Source organism: Bicyclus anynana, chromosome 3 (genome assembly GCF_947172395.1).
Source record: "Bicyclus anynana chromosome 3, ilBicAnyn1.1, whole genome shotgun sequence".
Classification (NCBI taxonomy): Eukaryota; Metazoa; Arthropoda; class Insecta; order Lepidoptera; family Nymphalidae; genus Bicyclus; species Bicyclus anynana.
Window position 1 is genome coordinate 18,824,720 of NC_069085.1, and position 24,231 is coordinate 18,848,950.

The following is a 24,231-nucleotide window of genomic DNA, read 5'->3' on the forward strand; positions in this document are numbered from 1 at the left end:
CTATGACCTCTCGGTGTTGAGTCCGGCTATTTTACCGTGCAGCTATAGAGGCTAATACTTGTCTATAATGTCAATAGATTAATACGCTATGCTACGTGACATCTTGTTAGGTATGCAACAGCCTATTTAACGGCCCACTATAGGGACTCCCTCCTTATAGAGCTTAGACCGCCCTCGCTGCTCCACGGGTTGGCGGCCTTAGTGTAATAATGTTATCATCAATGCTAGTGCCCTGTGATAGCATGTAGTATCTGTGAATAATTATTAATCTATGATATCAAACTGTCCAATCATAAGCATATATTATGATGCACGGGAATAGTTTGTTTCGCGCGTGAGATCAACCCGCTGTCCATCGCGACTACCTGATGTAATTTTAGGTAGATGTTGGTTTCTGATTTGACGGACCGATTTGCAACTACAAAACACTAGCGAAGCTCTCAAGAATTTTACATGTGCAGCGCGCTATCATCTATCAGCGCGAAATCATCTATACTAATATTATAAACTTGAAGAGTTTGTTTGTTTGAACGCGCTAATCTCAGGAACTACTGGTCCGATTTGAAAAATTCTTTCAGTGTTAGATAGCTCATTTATCGATATTTTATCCCCGTATTCTGATGGAAACGGGAACCACGTGGGTGAAACCGTGCGACGTCTGTTAGTTAATAATATTTTTTTTTATAAATGTTAATAGTGTTTTGTATTTTATATTTATATTAATATTGTTAAAAAAAGGACTAATAAATATATGAGAGATAAAAATGTTCATATTCACTTTATTATAGTTTTATCCTCCACCTACTTATTTTTGGATAACTTAAATCGATTAGCTGTAGTAGTTTTCTTGACCCGATGCGTGAGTCAGTCAGGCACAGTTACCCTCCTACACCCATAGTCGTCTGACTAACTGCTGTGATTGACACGCGCGATACTAGAGATCTCGTTCAAAATAACACGAGTAAGTTGAGATGAATTAATACTATTTTATTTTACTGTGTTGAACTTTATGATAAACGTGTAGTTTTGAATTTATCTATACTAATATTATAATTTATACTAAATTATAAAGAGGTGAAGTTTGTGATATTGTAAGGGATGATTTATAGATCTAATGAATCTATTTTAATAAATCTCTTACCACTAAAGCCACGTTATTTGTGAGTGTCATTGGCTATATTTTATCCACATATTTTCCTGGGAACGTTACGCGGGCGGGCATCGGCTGGTGTCATATAAATAGTTACTTAATCATGAGACACATGATTAAAAGTGAAGCTTTGAACTTATATGAAGTGAAACTTTGAACTTTTTAAGTAGAAAAATTTCGATTGGTAGCGTTTTTTTTTATCTTTACAAGTTAAACCATTGACTACAATCTCGTAAGTGATGATGCAGTCGAAGATGGAAGTGGGCTAACTTGTCAAGAGGAGGATAAAAATCCACAACCCTTTTGGTTTCTACACAGCATCGTACCGGAAAGCTAAATCGTTTACATCGGTATCGGTAGGTACGTCTTTGCCGGTAGGATGGTAACTAGCCACGGCTGAAGCTTCTCACCAGCCAGACCTTGAGCAATTAAGAAAACCTCAATTAGCCCAGCGCAGGATTGAACCTAGGACCTCCGTCTTGTAAATCCACCGCATACTACTGCGCCACAGAGGCCTGGAGTGCTAGACTGTAACACTCTCATATGCCGCAAATGCTCGTACAACCTGATCTCTTCCAATCGTCCAAATTATGAAATGAATGCTCCTGGAAATGCACTTCAAAAATATGCTCGATAACAACCCATATTCGGCTGCTTCACTGCTGAGCTCAAGTCTCCTCTCAGAATGAGAGGGGTTAGGCCATTAGTTCACCACGATGGCCCAATGCGGATTGGCAGACTTCACACACGCAGAGAATCAAGAAAATTCTCTGGTATGCAGGTTTCCTCACGATGTTTTTATTCACCGTTTGAGACACGTGATATTGAATTTCTTAGAATGCACACAACTGAAAAGTTGTAAGAGCATGCCCCGGTCCTATCCTCTGGTCTATCACGGTATTACGGTAAAACTCGCTCAAAGAAAGCTAATCTCAGCAAGATATTGACCACCATCGCTGATGTTCGGTGGGATGACATAATATTTCCCTCGTATAGAAGGACCGCTCAAAGGCCGGCATCCAATTAGCGCGGGAGCGGGATAATTGGGCCGGGACCGGTTTGCGGCCTCCGTCCGAACTTTTTACCGCACCGCTCGCCACAACCTTCGACACACTTGATGCGCAGTGATAGCGCGACTGGACCTTGAGTCTCGACTTTCTTGCACACTTCTTCAATAAATCAAACAATTTATTTAAGTATTGACAATTTTCGTCTGAAGCTTCGTCCATGTGAACTTAAATTCCATAAACATCATGTTGTACTGATGACAAATAACTAATAACCTAACCTAACCTAACCTACCTACCTTTGTACATGTTCACATGTGTATAAAATTATCTCGTAAACCTACACCTTATGTGAGATCGTCTTCTCATGAGTTTTGTTATTATAATATACTAGCGGACGCCTGCGACTTTGTCCGCGTGAAACTCAATGTAACTTTCAACTACCCCTACCCTACCCTACCCTACCCCTACTCTACCCCTACCCCTTCTATTTTTTATTTTTTTTCTGTCATAAGAACCTTCTCCTGACAATAACAAACACATAAAAAAAATAGTGATATCACGTCCAGCCGTTCACGCGTGATGGCGTGACCAAGGGATATATGGATTAATTTTTATTTAGATGGATGTAGTTTTAACTTAGCTTTTACAATCCGATTAGAAGTTCTTGATATTATCACGTTCAACCAAACAAATAATTCTCTCTTGCTTAGAAATGTTAGTAGATATAGATTATTTGTTTTAATTCTTGATATATTATGTATAAATTAATCAATTGTTGTAGCATACACGAAACTGAGGTGTGTTATCTACAATAAAAAGTCTGTCCTCCGACATAGGTATATAGCATTGTCTCACGTGAATATAATTTCCCTGAAAATTATCTATTTATGATTGAATATAATCATACCCTACAGACCACAACACAGCAATGCTGTTACCATAACCAAACAGTTTGGAAGTACCTCCCAAAATGTACAGTCACTGCTTCGCCGCGGCGCGTCAACAAAGGCATGCTACTGTGAAGCGTAACTTCGCCACAACCAGACGACATTGTAGCGCTAATGAGGTAGCGGCGCGTAAATTGCTATGCGTGGTATGCTTCCACTTCAGACGGCTCCTTCTTATAAACGAAGACGAGCTTTTCTGGGTTCCGAACCTTCGAAAGGAAAAACAGAGCCATTAACATTTTGTTGTCTGTCTGTCTGTCTACATCTACTTCAAAGCTAAAGTTTGTCAGTACAAGCTCCTGTAATCCTGGTTATACTTAGATGACTCTCAAATCGTCTGATTTTCGAAATACTCTCTTTTAGCTAAAAAGCCTTACTCCTTAAGTAATGTGCTGCTTGAGTATTTCTAAAGTTGTTTTTTTTGGTTGACCGTGAACGTTGCTAAACCCGTCAATATTAAGGTTGGTACTCAATAACATGCAAAGTATTCCTTATGTGGATACTCGAATTAATCCAGAAATTCTTTCTTCGGCTCCCTACCTATAGGGGTTACCTACAACGTCTTCCACATAACATAATATACAATGATGTTAGAAGAAAAAAGAGGTAGGTAGATAGGTTACATAAACCACATTCGATTTACAACTGGCACACAAAAATTGTTTCAGCGACGTTGTCAACGGCGCGATGACAGTGCGGCGACTGAGCTCAGGTTTGCTAATTAGCGTAGCTTTAACGTGCCACTTACGGTCCGCATATAACCTATCTACCTCTTTTTTCTTCTAACATCATTGATAATATAGCTATTAACTGTTACCGGCGCGTGCGCATCTATCATAATACGATCGCGCGAGCACTTTCTAACGAGTCACGTTCTCACGCCGAATTCGGCTGACCGGGCTGTCCCTGACATCTGGTCCGGGCGTCTCTCACAGCATACCAGCCCTGGACATCTGTACCACGATAAGGCACGAGCGACGAGCGTTTAATATTTGGTGTGATAACGTTTAACCGAGTCACAATCTCACGCCAAATTCGGCTAATCGGGGCTGTCGCCTGTCTCTGACATCTAATTCGGGCGTCTCTACTCATAGTATACAAGTCCATTTGTACTGCGGTAAGGCACGAGCGACGAGCGTTTCAATATTTGGTGTAAAAAAGTTTTTTATTCGAGAAACTTCTTCACTCCGAATTCGGCTGACCGAGCTTTCTCTCCAGGAGACTCTGGTTCCTCATAGCACACCAGCCCTAGGGCATCTGAATTCTGAACCGTCGTGAAGTACAAGCAAAGGTCGTTTAAGTATTCAGATTCTAAAATTTATTAATTAAAACTTTTCAATTAAAGAGGTATTAAAAAATATTGACTAGGACCAGTGTCCTACACGGCCATTCTAGTTAATTTCTATTTTAAATTTGAAGCAAATTAAAATACAAGTAACTGTAACTATTTTTATTACATACCTTATTATTGGTAATTGTCCTTCGACTTGAAAAACAAAAGTTCTGTTTCTTCACGTCAACAAGAGACTATAAAATCATTACATTTATAAATCGGTATATAAGTAATGTATGGCCTGTGCCCTTCATTACAGAGATACAACCTTATTCGGCGATCACATGTGACAATCCGCTCATGAACTTTCCAATATTTCGTGTCCCAGTGCCGAATTCGGCCGAGCGGAATAATCGTGCGCACGGGTGTCAAAATATCTGGTTACTTACGGTGTAAGTTTACAAATACGACTATATTGTCTTAAGTTATAAACGCACAGCGTTATTATTAGCTTTAATGTTTATAGCTTTTTTTAAGTAATTATAGCTGGGAAGGATAGATAAAATATGTTTTCTAATAATTTGTTGCGAATAATGTAGCTGTGAGCAAACACGACTTTTGTCGTCGGGCAAAACACGTTATACAAGACTGCCAAAACAGTCATGTTTCCGATCTTTAATTTTCACGCTAGTAGACAATCATCATTATAATTATATTATCATTGGCCATCTTTTACTGGAATGCGCCTGTTTGAGCTTCTAAACACCATGGCCAGTATAATAAAGTAAAATGCACGCTGATTGCTAGCTACCAAACATTTCGAGTGAGATAAAAAAAATAACGCATGTCTACAACTTTTGACTAACGTCTGATCCTATTAATTCAAGACACGCTCTTAGAGAGTTATTCCGTCACCAAAAATTTTTGGCCCTCATATCGACTTGAGCAGAGCTGTACTCGCTCCCACTCGCCGGGGCTGCTTAGGAAGTATACAGCAAATATACAACCAAAACCAAAAATAATAATATTCCCGCCGGTCGCTTATGCCCTGAGGCGCGCCGAAACTGGCTAGTATTTGTTCTGTAAACACTGTCCAAAATGCCCTTCGTGCCGAGTGCTGGACCCCGCCGCGCTAGCTGTATCACCGCGTGTGGTCACTTACCGGCAAGCGCCCCGGCCCGACGCTGATAGGTCACGTTCAATTTCATTTACGTGTAAATAAAGTTTTCCGGTTGGTATCAAATGGACTATTTACTTGTTTACCCTCGAACTTTCATTACGTAAGGTTGACTTTGTTAGTATTACGATTTTGATATGAAATTGATTTTTTTTTCACTTTGACGTCATTATCATCAACGTTTTAATGTCTCACTGCAGGCTTTCCGATGAGAGCGGGATTTTTTGAGCTTTTACCCACCACACTGGACATTGGTCCAGATGGTTGTTTGGATGTTTGTTACTCTTTAACGCCGCTACTACTGAACCAATTTGGCTGAAATTTGGAATGGAAACAGATTTTACTCTGGATTAACTAGGTTACTTTTCATCCCGGAGAATCCATGGTTCTCGAGGGATTTGTGAATAACTAAATCTCATGCGGGCGAAGTCGCGGGCGTTCGCTAGTTACTTATAAAAATGTAATGTTGCATTCACATTGACATAGAATATACATTTCTATTGGAGTGGTATTTTTTACAATATATTTAATATATAAAATTATATTTTCATACTAACATTATTAAGAAGGACAAAATTATACAGAGCTTGTGATTTTATGAATATGTGAAGTTGTAGAAGTAATTTCTACTAAGTCGATTTTGATTTTTTTCCTATAGAAAGCCACATTATTTGTGAGTATCATAGGCTATTTTATCCCCTTATCCCCCACGGGAATGAGAACTACGCGGGGAAACCATGATACGTCTTTTATTTAGTTAAATATAAGCCGACATAGAAGAAGATTTTATGAATACAATTTCCTTCTCGAGAATGCTCATGCAACAAATAAAATTCTAAATAAAGATGTCTTACAGACTATCATAGATTAGTTTCTTAATAGAGTTTCCGGAAGCTTTACCCTTTACACGGCCGATGAATGCGTCTCGCTGGAAACTTTCTAATTTACGACGATGTATCGTCACAAGACAATGTCATAAATTTTTAATGTCAGGAGCACTTAAATATGACGTTTAGCTCAGAGCATTTTGTGCCGTATTTCTATACCATTTAAAAGCTAAACTCTCTTATCTTATTGTGATTATAATTTTGTACACAATAAGTTTCCTCTCTCATAAGCCGGTAACACACCAGTCGAGTTACTGGAATCCGTACAATTCAATGATAAGTTATCTTCACTGGAATCTTACTTCATGTTAAATTACGAAGCATTCTAAAAAGATAGTACGCTAACTTAATTTGTCATATGACTGACTGGTTTCGCGACACTAATCATTATGAAATTTTGCAAAGAAGAAGGTCCAGAAAAAAAAATGCATTTAGCTTTATAAGTGAAAAATAGACACTTGTTGACACTTGACATAACTACGATACGCTAAGAACACATCTCAGGCCGTCGCCATGGGCCCGTCAACCCGAGGCCTCATTATTATCAGCCTAGTATAGTCCAGGCCAAGCCAGGCCTCCTTCTTTAAAGGACAGGAGATATGCAACTTGTACCCACCACGCTGATGGACGTTGACTAACTACCCAATACCTATTCACACAAAATGCACAAGATGTTGTACTTGTGCGTATATAACCTGATAATATGTGTGTCTACGAAGGAACATGTCATTTTCGATTACTTTTCATTACGAATTTCGCATCATTGAAATGATTAGATTAAATACTGTATGTATTAAAGTACAATTACATTATCACCTACTAAGCTTCATTAAAATTTACTCGACAAGTGTAAACAGACCTTTACGATGCACGAAAGGGAATGATATACGCGCATTACTTGAAATATTTTAATGACAAAAACGATGATAACCGATACACTTGGCATGGGAACCGACGCGTTACTGCCTGACGCTGACACTCACTGTCTGTCCTGTGACTCTGACACTGTTACACGTAATGAGGGCCATTAATGGTATTATGACATTGGTACTGAATACTTAATTTGATCGTGATTGGTTAAAGGAATCTGGTAGATTCTAGACCACCTAAGCGATTTCATGTAATTTAGTTACATGTCCGTTTGTCGGTGGACTTTCAAGATGGAGGTCCTGGGTTCGATTCCCGGCAGAGCCGAAAAAGATATTGTTAACTGATTCACTAGATTCGTCTGCTACGGAAGCCCAGAGACTATTAAGAGGCAATGTTAAAGAGTGCAACGTTCTTTTTGAATTTCACCAAATAACTGTATCAGACATTAAAAAATCTTTCAATTTGTTAAAATTAAAAAGAACCGGAGATCTGTGGGGCATGTCAGTGAAAGTAATATCTAATATAATTGATGTAATTGCTCCCCACTTAGCCATTATTTTTAATGAATGTGTGGACTTGCGTATTTTTCCGAACCTAATGAAGCATGGCAAATTGATACCACTTTTTAAATCAGGAGACAAATCAGATCTTAATAATTATAGACCGATTACAATATTGCCAACACTTAGCAAGGTCTTTGAAATAATCATATTAAATCAACTTTTATGTCATTTTAATTTAAATAACTTGTTTCATCCTGAACAGTATGGTTTTACAAAAGGTCGCAATACAACTGATGCAGGGGTTAAACTTTTAAAACATATTTATGAAGCATGGGAAGGTTCTAAGAATGCTATTGGTGTGTTCTGTGATCCGTCCAAGGCGTTCGATTGTGTTGACCATAACACCCTTCTACTCAAGTTAAGCCACTATGGCATCAAAAGTGTTGCACTCGATCTCATTGCCTCTTATCTCAGTGATAGAACGCAGAAGGTATGCATAAATGATATAAAGTCGCACGGTTCCACTACCATAATGGGCGTCCCACAGGGTTCAATTCTGGGTCCTTTTCTATTTTTAGTGTACATAAACGATTTACCATACCATGTCAGCGGCATATGTGAGATTGTACTGTTTGCTGATGATACATCCTTAATTTTTAAGTCCGACAGAAATAAAGATAACTCTGACGACGTAAACCGTGCCATATCGCATGTGTCGCATTGGTTCACTGCAAATAATCTACTTTTGAATGCCAAGAAAACTAAATGTATTGAGTTTTCATTGCCAAATGTTAAAAAATTAGATAAGTCTATAATGATCGATGGTGAAACACTGGAAATGGAGAGTTCCACAGTTTTCCTGGGAGTGACCTTGGATTGTAAACTTCAGTGGGGTGCTCATATAGAAAAACTGTCTGGTAAACTTAGCTCAGCGGCATTTGCCGTGAGAAAAATAAGACAGTTTACTGATGTTGATACAGCTAGGCTTGTTTATTTTGCGTACTTTCACAGCGTAATGTCTTACGGTATTTTATTGTGGGGCAAGGCTGCCGATATACAATCTATATTTGTTCTTCAAAAAAGAGCAATTCGAGCAATATATCAATTAAAATCACGCGAGTCCCTTCGTCAAAAGTTTAAAGAAATAGGTATACTAACAGTAGCCTGTCAATATATATATAACAGTATAGTATATGTAAGACAAAATTTTAATTTGTACAAACGAAAAGGAGATTTAAACCCACGTCTTACTAGACACGGGCATAAGTTAGTTATTTCTGCATATCGTCTCCAAAGAGTAAAAAAATCTTTTGAAGGTTTGGGTGTACTCTTCTATAATAAGATCCCCAAGACTGTGATGGACCTGCCAATGCATAGCTTTAAGCAATGTGTTAAAAAACATCTACTTCGTCGAGGGTACTACAACATTGATGAGTTCCTTAATGATAAAGATGCTTGGAGGTCGTTGGATCAGCTTCCACCTTCACACAGAAAGTAAAACTATAAGAAATGTAAACAGTAATTGTTATTAATTGTAAATTATAATACTGTATGACTTTTTCAAAAGAGCAACTGTTGAGTTTCTTGCCGGTATCTTCTCAGCAGAACCTGCCTTCCGAACCGGTGGTAGAATCTTTACAAATAGTCAACTGACGTGTCAAAAGTGCTTGTAAACTGAGCCTACTTGAAATAAATGATTTTTGATTTTGATTTTATTTTTAATTGGTCTGGCTAGCGGAAGCTTCGGCCGTGGGTAGTTACCGCTCTACTGGCAAAGACGTACCGCCAAGCGATTTAGCGTTCCGGTACGATGTCGTGTAAAACCCGAAAGGTATCCTCCTCCTAACAAGTTAGCCCGCTTCCATCTTAGATTGTATCATCACTTACCATCAAGTGAGACTGTAGTCAAGCTCTTACATGTAAAGAATAAAAAAGAAATATGTCTCTGGGTCTCTTACGAAGGATTCCTGATCTACACTGTTATGAATGCCCTTGTAGATTTTATTTTCCTTAAAACTTATATCATTGGTATCTTCAAGTCAAGATAAAAAGAGATCTTCTAGAAGTGCATTTCACTGTAGGCTGCATTTTCCTTTACCATCAGGTGTGATTGCAACCTAGCGCTAGATAATACAATGTAAAAACAAGCCTCTGATTTCCAAAACAAGCTGTATATTTAAGCATAAACTCAGTATTCATATTTCTTAACGGCACGTTCCACGGCGCCGACCTGCCAGACGACCGACACGATCGTTACTAAACATTACCAACCACTTCCCGCCCGACCGGTCGCGGAGCTATCACTGCACTGAATGTATGCAAATACATTACATTACACTCGTAACGAGGACCGTCTACGTACACCACTATCATTACATGAGATTTATCACTCCAAACACACCCTCGGTGTGAGGTAATGTAGGAACAGTTGATGGAACAACATAATGACAAGTCGATAAGACAGGATAAAAAGATGACAATGTCTTTTTTTTTTTTTATTCTTTACAAGTTAGCCCTTGACTACAATCTCACCTGATGGTAAGTGATGATGCAGTCTAAGATGGAAGCGGGCTAACTTGTTAGGAGGAGGATGAAAATCCACACCCCTTTCGGTTTCTACACGGCATCGTACCGGAACGCTAAATCGCTTGGCGGTACGTCTTTGCCGGTAGGGTGGTAACTAGCCACGGCCGAAGCCTCCCACCAGCCAGACCTGGACAAATTAAGAAAATCTCAATCTGCCCAGCCGGGGATCGAACCCAGGACCTCCGTTTTGTAAATCCACCGCGCATACCACTGCGCCACGGAGGCCGTCAAAAATGTCAACTACTCGTATATCTACTACAAACCATCGCCTAGGTTTAGCAAATCAACATGGAATGTAAGAAAATGAAACCCTTCAACCTCTGGGCATAGCCGCATATTTTAAAGATATATTTGTTGAAGTTGAATTGCGAATTGAAAATAATTGTAAACGAATTCTCAAAACTAAATATTTTCAGTAGGTAGACAGTTTTATTTTTCTGAAAAAAAACTTATTTTTAAATCGTAATTTAACGCCAATTTTTATTATGTTTTTTTTAATTCTGCTCTAAACAATAGAGAAATTATCGTTTTAGTTATCTCTATACGAGTTTCGTCACAAAGAGATCTATCTACTATTACTGTATAAGTCTGATCATCATCATCTTCATCGTTATTATCATCAACATTTGTGAATGTTTTTTTTTTTAATATTTCATTTACTCCATGAACAAGCAATTAAAGATTTTATATAAAAACAATGGAAGTTTAATAAAATTGAACTTGATATTTTAATGTGTTCTAAATTAAAGTCACGGACAAACAGACAAAGTGGTCCTATTAAAGGGACCTTTCATCCATAATGAAGTACAAAACCCTTAAAACATGACCGCAGTACTCGAGGGCTGAATGTTATCTAAATGAGGAACATCAGTGATCTGACGCGCTGGCCGTATAATACACTCGCTAACAAGATTCAGTTCAACTAGGGATGTGCTTACATGACAAGTTTACCAGACTACCAAAACGCATTGCAACGATAAAGAAATCTACTGCATTATTATTAGGTTCTCAATTTTATAATGGACTACCAGAAACGAAAATTAAGTTTAATTTTAAACAGTTTCTACTGATTACAATAGTAGTAAAAAAGTTGATGGTAAATGGGCCATCAGCTTGGTCCGCTGAATCGCCGAAAGGTTGCCGGTGTACTACAAAACGTATTTTGGGAACTAACTAACTAACAAATTGTATTTAGTGCGCTCAGGAACTATTCAGTCTGGTGCCACCTTCGCCATTCTACCACAGGACTGCTAGGCACCGCAGAGATATACACTGCCACGTCGTCGATATAACTCGGACTGCAAAGATGCGGAAAGTGCTCTTCCAGCTTCCGTTTTCCCCACCACCTACAATAAGGGTATCTTCAAGTCAAGTGAATAGTCATCTTCTAAGAAATCGCGTTCCACCATAGACTGCATCATATCTTACCATCAGACGTGTTTGCAGCTAAGCGCTTGCTTATACAAAAAAACAATGTAATTACACTTCAAACTTCAAAAATGAACACAGCAATACTTCCAGACAGCCAAATTCAGCGTGGAAGTCTAACTTCTTAAGACGAGCAAAAATCTCTACTTCTACCAGAAAATCTTGCAATCCAGACAAATGATTCCGCCAATTTAGTGCCTTATCTATGATCATTTAAATGGTTTGTATTACTAGAAATAAGTCAGAGGCACTTTTCCAACTCTCTTAATGAACAACTCAGCATGTGACTGGCAAACTTGCCAGTTTGGTGTCAGAAATATGTATAATGACAACACTTTAACAAACACCAAGTTATATATATCTGCACTTATAAATACTCCATCAATCTCGGCACCCCTTCACTGTAAATACTTAAAAAACCTCAACAAACAAATGGCTGAGTTCATTCTTAGCTTAGTCATTGACTAGCCCACACTTTGGTTTCGCATGATTTACTCCTCCAATACAAACAATAATTTCATTTCGAAATATATTTTCTAACTACTCGGGTAAGTGACCGGTGATTCAGTATGCATCTTCGGAAACGTATAACCATGTGACATATTGGTGACAATGTATTTAGGACCTTAACACTGGGGTTTAAAGTAGGTTATCGATGATTCTGTGTGTGTGATTATCATCTTTGGTTATATGTCATCGTCTGGTCTAAATCCGTAGTCGCCGACAGCGACCCCCTTCCCGGGTGCGTCGTGTACTATTTATTCCACGCCCCTAGCTTTCAGTGATTCAGAGCTTCATTGATCAGATGTTGAAGGTATCGTAACTTTACGTTCACTTTTTCCACTTTGGTGCAGTGGTGTCTTATAAGTAAGTCCAAGGTTTGGGTGGAGTCAATTTGAAGGAATACTTGTTTTAAGGTCTAGATATTAGGACATTTTACTTGTTTTGGGAATTATTTGTTAGTTGTTGATAATCTCTGAAACATAAATCGATTCAAAGAAAAAAATTGCTTTGAAATTTTACTAAACCCTTTCTTAACTATGCACCTAAATAGCAAAAACTGCATCTTAAATCGTGAATAGATATAGAAACATACGAATACAATAGATCAAATGCAAAAATTCCTTTATAAAAATTACGGATTTGTCGTGGATGAAATCATTTGGATATTCCCGAAGACGTATTCCTTTTGGAAAGCTACCACTACCAATTCAGTTCATATACCAATCAGTCAATATCCAGAAGTCCTTAGATATGACCCATTATATTTTATTGTTTGGCTACTCCCTCGAACAATGAATCATTTGTGTTGATACAACGAGACATTTAACAAATTGAGGAAACAGCCATCACGATCAGGCGGAGTGTTTCGAAATCATTACAATATTAAGATAACCATCGGCCACTTGGATCCAATTTGTTTCATGTCTTATCCCCTTGAATAATCGAATGACGGTAGATATAAATTGTGATTGTTCGGAACTCTGGCTTTGTTGAATAATACGCCTCAGGAACTGTTGTTTAATATTCATCTTTTATGTTTCGTCTTTATTATCACTAGAAGCCTCATCATCATTATCATTGTCATCAGTTGATGAGCGTCTACAGTTCGTCATGGGTCATGATTCCCAAACACTAAGGAGTGGTCGTGGACTTTTGGCGATTGGCTGCATTATAGCAACACTCCACGGTCTGCAGATCAGCCTCTGTATCTTCCTTATTTTTAATTATTGGCCTTCAACTTTAGTTGTATCTCTCCTATTAGGAGTGGGGACTTAGATTTTACCAACCGCTTTACCACTGTTCCGATCAGAGGCACGGGGAAAATGTAATACTACCAAAGTAACAAACAAATGACTGAGTTCAATCTTAGCTTAGTCATTGACTAGCCTACATTTTGGTTTCGCTTGATTTACTCCTCCAATACAAACAATAATTATATTCGAAATATACTAAATATTTAATTTAATTATTACATCCAACAAACTGTTTGATGCAAGACCACTTATTCTTTCATCTATCTGTTTAATAGTATCAAAGAAATATATGTTTCATGTAGGTTCACAATAATAATGTTACCAAAGTTATTTTTTAATCCGCTATCTATAGCTATAAAAAAAATCTCGCGTCGAAACAAATAACTAACTAACGAACTTCTCGCAAGTAATTAAAGTTCTTGCTGCGGCGACAATGTCAGCAGCCTGGCCCAGATCTCGATCAATCACTTCGGCCGGCTAGTTCTTGTCGCAGCCTCGTATAACTGTTAGTAATCGACGCTATGACGATTCGTCACGACACGACACCTATTCATACTAATTACGATTACTTTACTTTGCCGAACACATATTACAATTTACCTTTTAACGATTGATTTTAAATAACTGTTAATTTCAGTGAATTGACAACTTTCGAGAAAATCCAACCCGGTGTAAGATTTTTGCGACCAAAATTCATTAAAATTAAAAAAAATACGTAATGATGGGTACTACAAACTGGGATTTGTATAGGACCATAATAAACAGTTCGTGGTTTGGGGTTACAATGCTGACGTGAGTAAAAATTATATTTTTATAAGACATGCCTACCTAGTCATAAATAGCTAACATAACTTCTTTTATATCAGAAATTCTTTCCATAAACATAATTCATTCCATAGCATAATATAAAAGCCGACTACAGATCAACTGAAAGCTGAGGTGATGATCTCGATCACGCTTTCAAACAAATAACCGCTTTAGATTCATTCGTTTAGAAGATACGATGTTACATACAGACACGTCTAAGTTTTAACACCCCTCTTTTTATATTGGGGGTAAAAAACATCAATGAACGGTACAAACGCTCAATATTAACGAGACAATAGCACCTGCGAGCTCGGAGGGTTGGAACGCGTGGCAAATCGGGTGAAACAATACCCTTCCACGAAACGCTCTGACTACCTGTCCCGTCGGAGTGCGCCGAGGTATATCATTTTGACCACTCACCCGATGTTATTGACGTGTGTTAACAATACGATTATATTTTAACTTAATAATAGACAAGGTAATATTCACTTAACTTGTGAAATTAAATTTTCAAATTTAAATTCGATTACATCAAGACTTAGATAGTTTTCAAACACATGTTAAAAGTCAAAAACTTCTTATGGAACACTTACAATACTCTCTCATAGTTTTGACAATCAAAACTTTCTTCTTATTGATAAAATCACAAACTTTTATCGCATAAGTATAACATATAACCATAACGAAACAATAAGCACAAGGTGACAGGCATCTCTCACAGACGTGCTATCTCGCGCGCTAAAAATATCACCAATATAAATAATTCCATTGTATCGTCGCACTTACGTGTTTTTGAAATCTCTTTTATAACATAAATTAAATTAGAACACACTTTTTATTCTCTTATGTAAATAAATAAATAATAATTTGACAACCACTCTGGGGTAGTTGTGTAGTTATATAGTTTTGAAAAGAGAGAGTCAAAGAGATCCTAGATTAGATTCCCAGCTCGGGCAATTTAGGCTTACACATTTTCAGAATTGTCGTGTCTGTCTACTTTCCACCTGCAAAGACATACCCCCAAGCATTTTCGCGTTCTGGTACGACGCCGCGTAACAATCGTCAGGTACAGGGACGATGAAGTTAGTACGTGTTTCAAGTTAGACCGCTGCCATCGACTGCACAACTTGAACATTAAGTAAAAAAACTCTGTGTACAATATCTAAAGTCGATCTCCCGGAATCTCTATCCCGGAATACTAATCTGGCATTTAACTATAGTCGGTAATTGATTCGAGATCCCATTACAGATGAGGAAGTCGCCGGTGTCGTGGCCCCGGCATCAGATTGTATGGAAATCTGATCTCGCTGCTGTAATAGGTATCTCTTGGAAGTTATTCTAGTTTTTTGCTTAGAGTAACTTTTTTTCGAAGATATCTAATATCGTGTAGAAATATATCAGATTGAACCTTTATTTTGTCTTAACTTAATAAACACCTTGACAGATTTGATTTTTTTTCGTTATTTTTGAATAAATAATCATTATCAATCTATTTTAACACTACGCTACGTTTATTCCACTACAGGGTTAGGCCTTCCTTTTATAGGATACTAGCTGACGCCGCGTGGTTTCACCCGCGTGGTTCCCGTTCCCGTAGGAATATATAGCCTATAGTCTTCCTCAATAAATGGGCTATCTAACACTGAAAGAATTTTTCAAATCGGGCCAGTAGTTCCAGAGATTAGCGCGTTCAATCAAACAAACAAACAAACAAACGCTTCAGCTTTATTATATTATTATAGATATGGAGCTTGAAGCCACTACGCTGCCTAAATGCGGGTTTCTAGGCATAGGGTGATGTTTGTCTTCGTTACGATAACTACCGGATGACGTTGATAATTACTGGGTCATTTGTAATGACTGACATCTTCGAGGCACGGGAGAAGGTCTTGGAAAAAGAAGTCCGACTCAGCCCGGCTATTCTCTAACGATGTTTTGTATAATTCGGAAGTGCGAGTTTCGAATTCACCGCTATCTTTCTCATTTTTTTAGTAGGTATTGTGTTAAACAGAGAGAGATAAAGGTGAATTCGAAACCGCGCTTAATTATAAAAATATCATTACAGAATTGCCTAGCAGGACTCGAACCCTGCTGAAACTATTTAAATTAATCACTGAAGCAACGAGCAGATAACGAAAACGCGGGAAAAAACTAAGGTACGTTACTGTTTACTTCAATTTTACACAATATGAAACGCTTGTCTGTGCACCTCCACTACCAAAGCTCGGAATTCCAAAAGTAGACAAGCTATACTCGCCATAAGATACAAGAGTAAATCTTCTAAGCAAACGCATTCCTGGGCCACATCTACACTTACCATCAGGTGAGACCGTGGTATTTCTAAAGGGCACATATCACGTACCCGGACAAGCGGCAATGTCCACATTACAAAGTAAACAGCAAGACGAGTCTGTGTTCCACGAACATAGAACGTGACATAGTCACTCGAGTCGCTTCCTTGTTCGTTTGTTTGTCTGCTGTTACTCCCAACACGGCGTGGAATCTGGTCATTAGAATGTCCCAAATAAGCAGAGTATATAGTTTTTTTTTTCTTTACAAGTTACCTCTTGAATATAATCTCACCTGATGGTAAGTGATGATGCAGTCTAAGATGTGGGCTACATTTTTAGGAGGATGAAAATCGGCCCAGCCATCGACCGAACCCAGGACCTTCGTATTGTAAATCCACCATGCATGAAGGACGCCACGGAGGCTGTCAAAAATAAACGTTACGGAGTAAAACATTACATGGGTTGTTTATAGTATGAGAGCCGAAGGGGTGGTTTTGGGATTTACTGGAGCGTGGCAAATGAGCTGCTCCTTCCTCACACATGAACCTCAAGCTTAAATTTTGAAAATCCTATGATTGTAACGTAACATGAGGTAGTCAATAACAAATACATAAGGTAATTACAAAGTTGCATAAAACCTTATTTTGGGAATCTCGAGCTGCGAATGCGGTTGATGTCTTTAAGTAAAGGAAGAATACATTTTTCATTACAAAAATGTATTCTTCCTTTACTTAATCGTAAAATAACGTAGATACGTATTTTATTGTAATTACACAAAGACATCTAATATACTAAACCTAAAGAACTTACACCGAAATCAGAAAAAAATGACCACTTGCTGGTCACGGATGATTGACACCCATAGTCTGTTAAGGACATAATCCGGTTATGTCCCCTCATTGAAGATGGGTTTCTTATTTTGTTTTTCATTCCGGTAACATCAAAATTGTAATTTTTTTGATCTAATTGGTTAGGAGTACCGTAAATAATTGACTAAGTATAACACAACTTTTGACTAAGTAGGTAGGTTAAAATTACAACTTTTTCAATGTCAAGTCAAGTCTAAGTGACGATGTATTCCTGGATAATAGCGTTCTAAATAAAGAATTTCTATGGTGCTGACTATTTCCTACCCTCCCGGGATGTTCAATTTCATGGCGCAGAGATAACTAGTAAGAAACGCTAGTATTAAAATTAGCCTAATATCAAATAGGCGAAGTTACTACGAGACTCTATCACCGTTTTGGAAGGCAGGATGCTGAAACAAGCCGGCTAGATTATATATTCTTATTTTTTTTAATGCAAAAGTAAAAAATTCTAAATGTACCTGGTTTCTGATGCCGATGCTTCTTCCCTTTGCCAGCGACCGCTGCCACCAGCAGCGCCAACACCAGCGCACGGCACCACATTCTACACCATCACACCACTATGCTCCACTTTATTTTTTTAGATTTTCACCCAAAAAAATTTAAATGTACACAAGTCACTGCATTTTTCAAGTATTGCTCTCAGACTATTAATTAAAATCGTAGGGAAATTTTTGAGGCAAACTGCGAATTTATATTGTAATCAATAATATAAAATATCTTATAAAATGTACTTAAACAAACGAACAAAGTTAATAAAAGTTAATAAAAAGTTTTTAAACGTATTAATTAATACTATTTATTAATTTATTAATTAATAATTAATTATTAAAGTTTTGACCAAAAACCTCAGTGTCGAATAGTTATTATTACTAATAGATAATTGTTATTATTAATTTAATAACATAAAACCACAACAACATCAAATAACTTCACAAATCTTGTCGTTCCAAAAGTTCGCGATTTATAGATCGCGAGGAAAGTTTAACGAAACACTGGCAAAGAAACACACCTCTCTACACAGAGACTGGAATTAAACTGAATATAAAAAGCTCAAGTCTCAAAATGCCAACGTCTGTACCATACTAATAAAGCTTAAGTTAGGCCTATAAATAAAAATACTCGAAAAAAACTATTCAATCCTTATGAAAAGTAAACGAAAAATATTTTTATTTAATTTTCATATCTATGATTTTCAATAATTGTGTTTCTTTTAAAGAAATCTGGGTTATTCGAATAACATTTTCAAGTAAATCAAGTAAACGAAGCTCTGCTGGTTCTACGCGGTGTGACGACCGGCCGAGAGCTTTGGCTACACGTCTACGTACTTTAAAAGTATACCCATAGATGGCGTTATTATATTACAATAGAAATTTTAAGTTTATAAAATTTATTTAAACCTTATTATTTACACATTATTAATTAAATTATAACTTAATAATGTGAATTATTACTCTCATAAATATTGTGAATAGCAAATAGTTTTATTCTCCTACTAAAATTAAATAGCAATAAAGTTTTAACAATGTAAAGCTTGCTGTTTTTCTGAGGCAAACTTTTAATTTGGTGAAATTTACCCAATATATCTGATAGAAGAACCTAAGTAAACTATGTAAAATACATTCGTCATCAACAACCCATATACGGCTCACTATTGAGCATGAGTCTCCTCTCTCAGAATGAGAGGGGTAAGGCTAATATAGACCACCACGCTGGCCCAATGCGGATTAGTAGACTTCACACAAGTAGAGAATTCTCATGTATGCAAGTTTCCTCACGATGTTTTTCCTTCAACGTTCGAGACATTTGTAATATTTAACTTCTTCACATAGCTGAAAAATTGGAGGTGCAGATAAAGTCTGGACTCCGAAGTTATAACTTCGCTATAAAATGTATAGGTATGTTATGAGTAGAGGAGGACAGAGGGATGTTTAAAATAAATCAATAACATACGAACAATAAGCCAAAAATGTTTAATGTCATATCGATAAATTTACATTGCGTTTATCGTTAACACCAAAATCTGGACACCCGCACCCGCGGCGTGGCGCGTTCCACTAAACGAGTAAAAATTCACCTAAAAAAATCTTCGCTAAAATTAATTATTACGTAAGTAATTATTATATAGAATACGTTCGGATAGACTGTTCACTTCGCGGTCGGCGGCGCGGGGCGATCTCGGCCGCATTCTGCTCACTCGCTCTTGTACTATGTTCCCCAATGATATACAAATAGCTAGATATAGATGCCTTTTATAAAAATTAAAAGAGAATGTTATTTATTAAAGAAATAATCAGTTTTACTTGATATGTCCTATTGTGTTGCTTGTCTTACTCATTATCAAAATTTCCAAAATACGAAAATAATAGTTTTATTTTCATACAGATCCATTAAAGAGGTTTTTGATAAAACATCCCAAGACTTTGTATTCATTTTATTTTACGAAGTACACAGATTGTTATTTTAGTAATATTGAAAAAATATGAAAATAATGTTTGTTTTGTAAAAGCATTTTGTTGAGAAAATGAAAACCTCAATCGCACCGTGCCACAAAGCGCTTGGTGAGCGTCGCAGGGCTCGTGTAACATTGTCTTGTTCGCGTAACATTCTGTTGTTCACGTAGCATCGCTGTGCTCGCGTAACATCGTCATGTTTGCGTAACATCGCCGAGCTGGCGACTACCAGACATGCTCGTGCTCTGCGACGCTAGATAGCGACTTGTTTGTCGCGTCGCGCTGCCGTGACAACGGCATATTGTGGATAACGCTGCTGTGCCGTGAAAATAATGAAACTGATGAATTTATGCTGGAATTACTGTTTACCGATATGATTCTTTCAATAATATATTTTCATAACACGTCAACCTTGTGATTTATCATTGGCTGACTGCTCCACGATCAAGCGACTTAATTTACAGCCCGTCACATATTTAGTTTGAGATATGTCTTGCTTATGATAAATTCTAACATATATCATCCATGAATCTGCATTATAAGAAAATATATTTATTTAAACATATTTCGCATCAATGCAATGTCACGGCACAGCAGATATAAATGCCAGCACGATTTGTATCGAAATTATCGCTTAGTAACAGTTCTTATAGTCCTAGAATGTTACCTTACCTTAATACAAAAAGAATGATCCAAATATACATTGAACATCAGCTTCACAATGAGATATGTATATCACTATAAAATTTATCAATAAATTTATTGCGACAACTTAGTCGTAAACAATAATACATTCTTACAATATGGTTTATTACGTAACAGCATATGCATCGCATGGTCCGATTATAGTTCTAATGAGAGAGGTACATTCGTTTTATGATATGAACTGCAATGTTTGCGGTCCAGTGAGTGGCTTGGTGACAACTTTAGTTACAAAAGTTTCAATGTAACTCTATTACCTACAATATTAATTATTAATTTTTTATCAAACATTAACAGCAGTGATAAAGAAATCATAAATAAAATATCGATACGCTATATCATATAGATCATATTAATATATTTTTTTGTTTATTGAGATAGATTTTATTACTTTTTTTTGGTACTGTATAATTAGCTACACACGCTACTCGCTATCCAATGAACGTATACAAATAACATTACAAACTGGATACAATTACATCACTATATGATTATACAATTTCATTGGATAGAACTTGTGTTTAACTATCACTCCCATAAATATACTTAAGTCTACCGAAACGCGTACATTCAAACTTGAGTAAGAAAGATCATGTCCATGTTACAGTTAATAGGCGTAAAATGTTACGTTACGAATGTTACGCGTAACGGCTTGCGTAGTAACCGTAACATGAACGAGCGAAAACCGCAGACGACACCGAGCGGGCGCGACGCGACAGATGCTGCCATCTCTAAACCTCGATTATATCAATACTCTCCTTTCTAAACGGTTCGACCACAAGTCAAAACAAACAGTACGAGTATCTTAATAGATTTAAACTTATAACTTAACACGATAGTTTAAAAGGAACACTCGCGGTAGAACCGATCACTTATTAGTTATTTTTTATAAGTTTAAATGTTTCCAACAGATATGTGAAGTTTCCGTTCTTTAAGATTGTTCTTATAGCTGGAGAGGTAGTGGGAAATTTTATAAAGGTGCTTCACAACAGCTAAAAGTTCATGGCAAACATCTAAAATTTCCCCTGAGATACTAAAACTTGCCTGATTTTTTGTCTATAATTAACTTTAAATAAAACACTCGAGTTACTTTTAAGTAATTTATAAACGCATAGCGTATTGTTTAAATTCTTAAATACATTTTCACCCGTGGGATTAATTAACAAATACTTTTTCCACTTAAGATTCTTGATTCCATATTTGAAAAAAAGTCATTTGTAAATATTCAAGGGTTCAATATGGTAAATTAGCAAGTCAAGAATCAGAACAAAGTATTTGAAGGCAGACGAGACATTACAAATTTTTAGCTTAAGCACCTAGTATAAATTATCCACGACCTCGTGGGCTACACACATACATTATACACTCACCATTATCACTAGCTATATTATTTCAAACATGCATTCAACAGGCATAGTTTGGGTGATCCCAAAGAAACATTATTGTACATTATAGCTCGAGAGACAGTTACTAAGACTGCTTAGTTACTTAGACAATGCTAACTCACGACCTTAATTTTAGTCTTAACATTCTGTATTATTGTTCTATTTGTGTTAAACTATTTGGTTTAGTATTCTGCACAACAGAATTAGCAATATTAAAATGCTTTAAAAAGATATACTTATGACGATAAGCCAATGCCCAAGTAGAATGTATTTTAATAATCTCATATTATACTCAAGCATTGGCGTAAAGTTAAGAACTACTATCAATTTTTAAAATGTTTTATAATTTAAATTAACAACACTTTATTTTTATTTTGATGCTGTAATTTTAAATCTGGTGACGCAATAACATGACATACCTAATACTTGTACTTGTATTCTGTAATACTAGTGACTTTATGTATTATGTATTCTGTAATACTAGTGACTTTATATATACTGTAACTTTTAACTTGAGCCATTACTTAGTAATGACTCAAGAGGTGAAGGAAAAAACATCGTGAATCGAGGAAACCTGCATACTTGTGAGTTTTCTTAATTCTCTACGTGTGAGAAGTCTGGCTACCAGCATTAGGCCAGCGTGGTGGACTAATAGCTTAACCCCTCTCATTCTGAGAGATGACTCGTATTCAGCAGTGAGCCGAATATGGATTCTTGAAATAATGGCTATGAGAATGGTAATCATAATCCCAAATATAACTGGAAATCGAATTTAGTACAATTATTATTGGACTAACCATTGGCAGATTTCTTACAAATCAAAGTAAATTATTGTGTTTTTTTATAAAACATTGCGATGTTTTTTTCTTCTTTTTATAATAGGTACTTTACAAAATGGAAAAGTTATAAAACATTTTAAAACTTGCATCTTTGCATGTTAATTTACTTCGGTAATCTTGATGTAATGGAGCGATGTATGAACTGTACAAAATTTCCTGAATGTGTGGTAGTTAGAAGTATCAGTAGTAAGGTCGGAGCTGTGTTGGAGCGGTAATGGCAGTGAGATGTTAGTCCTAGAGCCGGTGACACTGACGCTGTAGTGATTTCATCGTCCAAATATCAACTTTTTCTTATGTATCAAAAAACTGCTTGTTACATTTCTAGTTTCATTATAGAACACCGTTTACTAGTTCGTATCTCTATAATGAAACGTATGTTGCATGAATTATAAATTTAAAAATACAGATTTTTTTATAAATTTTTCCCTAGTCGCTATGCCGTTCAAATCGCGAAAACGCTTAGCACGCACTTCTGATCTATTATTCACATAAAGTTGCATCAGAAGTGAGATAACTGGGTGGTTACGTTAGTTGCATTTTGTACGACGCAGCGATTATTGGTTGTAACTGTATTATTAAACTTTCATACATAAATATCATTCTTTATATCAATATAACAAAGCAGTCATTTTATAATACAGTTGTACATTGAAAAGTTTTCATTTAAAATCTTACACAGTGTTCGCGATACTAAAGCCTTACAATTTTAAGGAAAACACTACATTACAATAAAGCGTTTAAACCCATGTTCAAAATAAACACTAAACCGCAGGATAATCAAGTGGCTACATTTCGTTGAAACAAACATTTAGATGATGCCACTTGATCCTGCACCGAAATACATAATTATTAACGTTCGGGTCAAAGTTGATATTAAATACATACAGGATGCGTTAAGTAAACAACTATTTACATGAACCTATGCCTTAAGTTGACTAAGGCATAGGTTCCGTAATTATTATAATGAAACATAACTGATAGTGTTGACAAAAAGTCGACAAGGTTTCCTTGTGTTGCTAGGCGTGTGTCGCGAACACGTGGGGACGATGCTGTCACCGCGGGGTCCCGGCGGGGTCTGTCCATGTGGGAGCGGATGGGGGCCGGTACGGCGCCCCCGCCCTGCGGGCCCGACCGGGCCGCCTCAGACGAACCACTCGTCCTTGTGCGGGGCGCCGCTCAGCGCTGCGCCCGCGCCCGCAGGCGGCCCGGGCGCGCCGCCCTGTACCTGCGCAGGCACGAGCTTTAGTACGAGCCTCCATAGCCGACTGGCAAGGGGAACTCAACACTATCAACAACAAAT

The 24,231-nt window shown here is 37.1% G+C and overlaps 2 protein-coding genes across 2 annotated transcripts in view; both read right to left on the reverse strand.

Moving 5' to 3' along the window:
* The window catches only part of LOC112049345 (laminin subunit alpha-1), a 186,822-nt gene extending 168,223 nt beyond the window's left edge, over positions 1 to 18,599 (reverse strand). The window contains exon 1 of the mRNA XM_052891292.1: positions 18,014 to 18,599. Within this exon, the coding sequence (XP_052747252.1) occupies positions 18,014 to 18,095 (82 nt within the window). The 5' untranslated portion in view covers positions 18,096 to 18,599. The remainder of the gene's footprint in view (positions 1 to 18,013) is intronic.
* Positions 18,600 to 19,502: 903 nt separating this feature from the next.
* The window catches only part of LOC112049332 (uncharacterized), a 92,495-nt gene continuing 87,766 nt past the window's right edge, over positions 19,503 to 24,231 (reverse strand). The window contains exon 7 of the mRNA XM_052891193.1: positions 19,503 to 24,156. Within this exon, the coding sequence (XP_052747153.1) occupies positions 24,108 to 24,156 (49 nt within the window). The 3' untranslated portion in view covers positions 19,503 to 24,107. The remainder of the gene's footprint in view (positions 24,157 to 24,231) is intronic.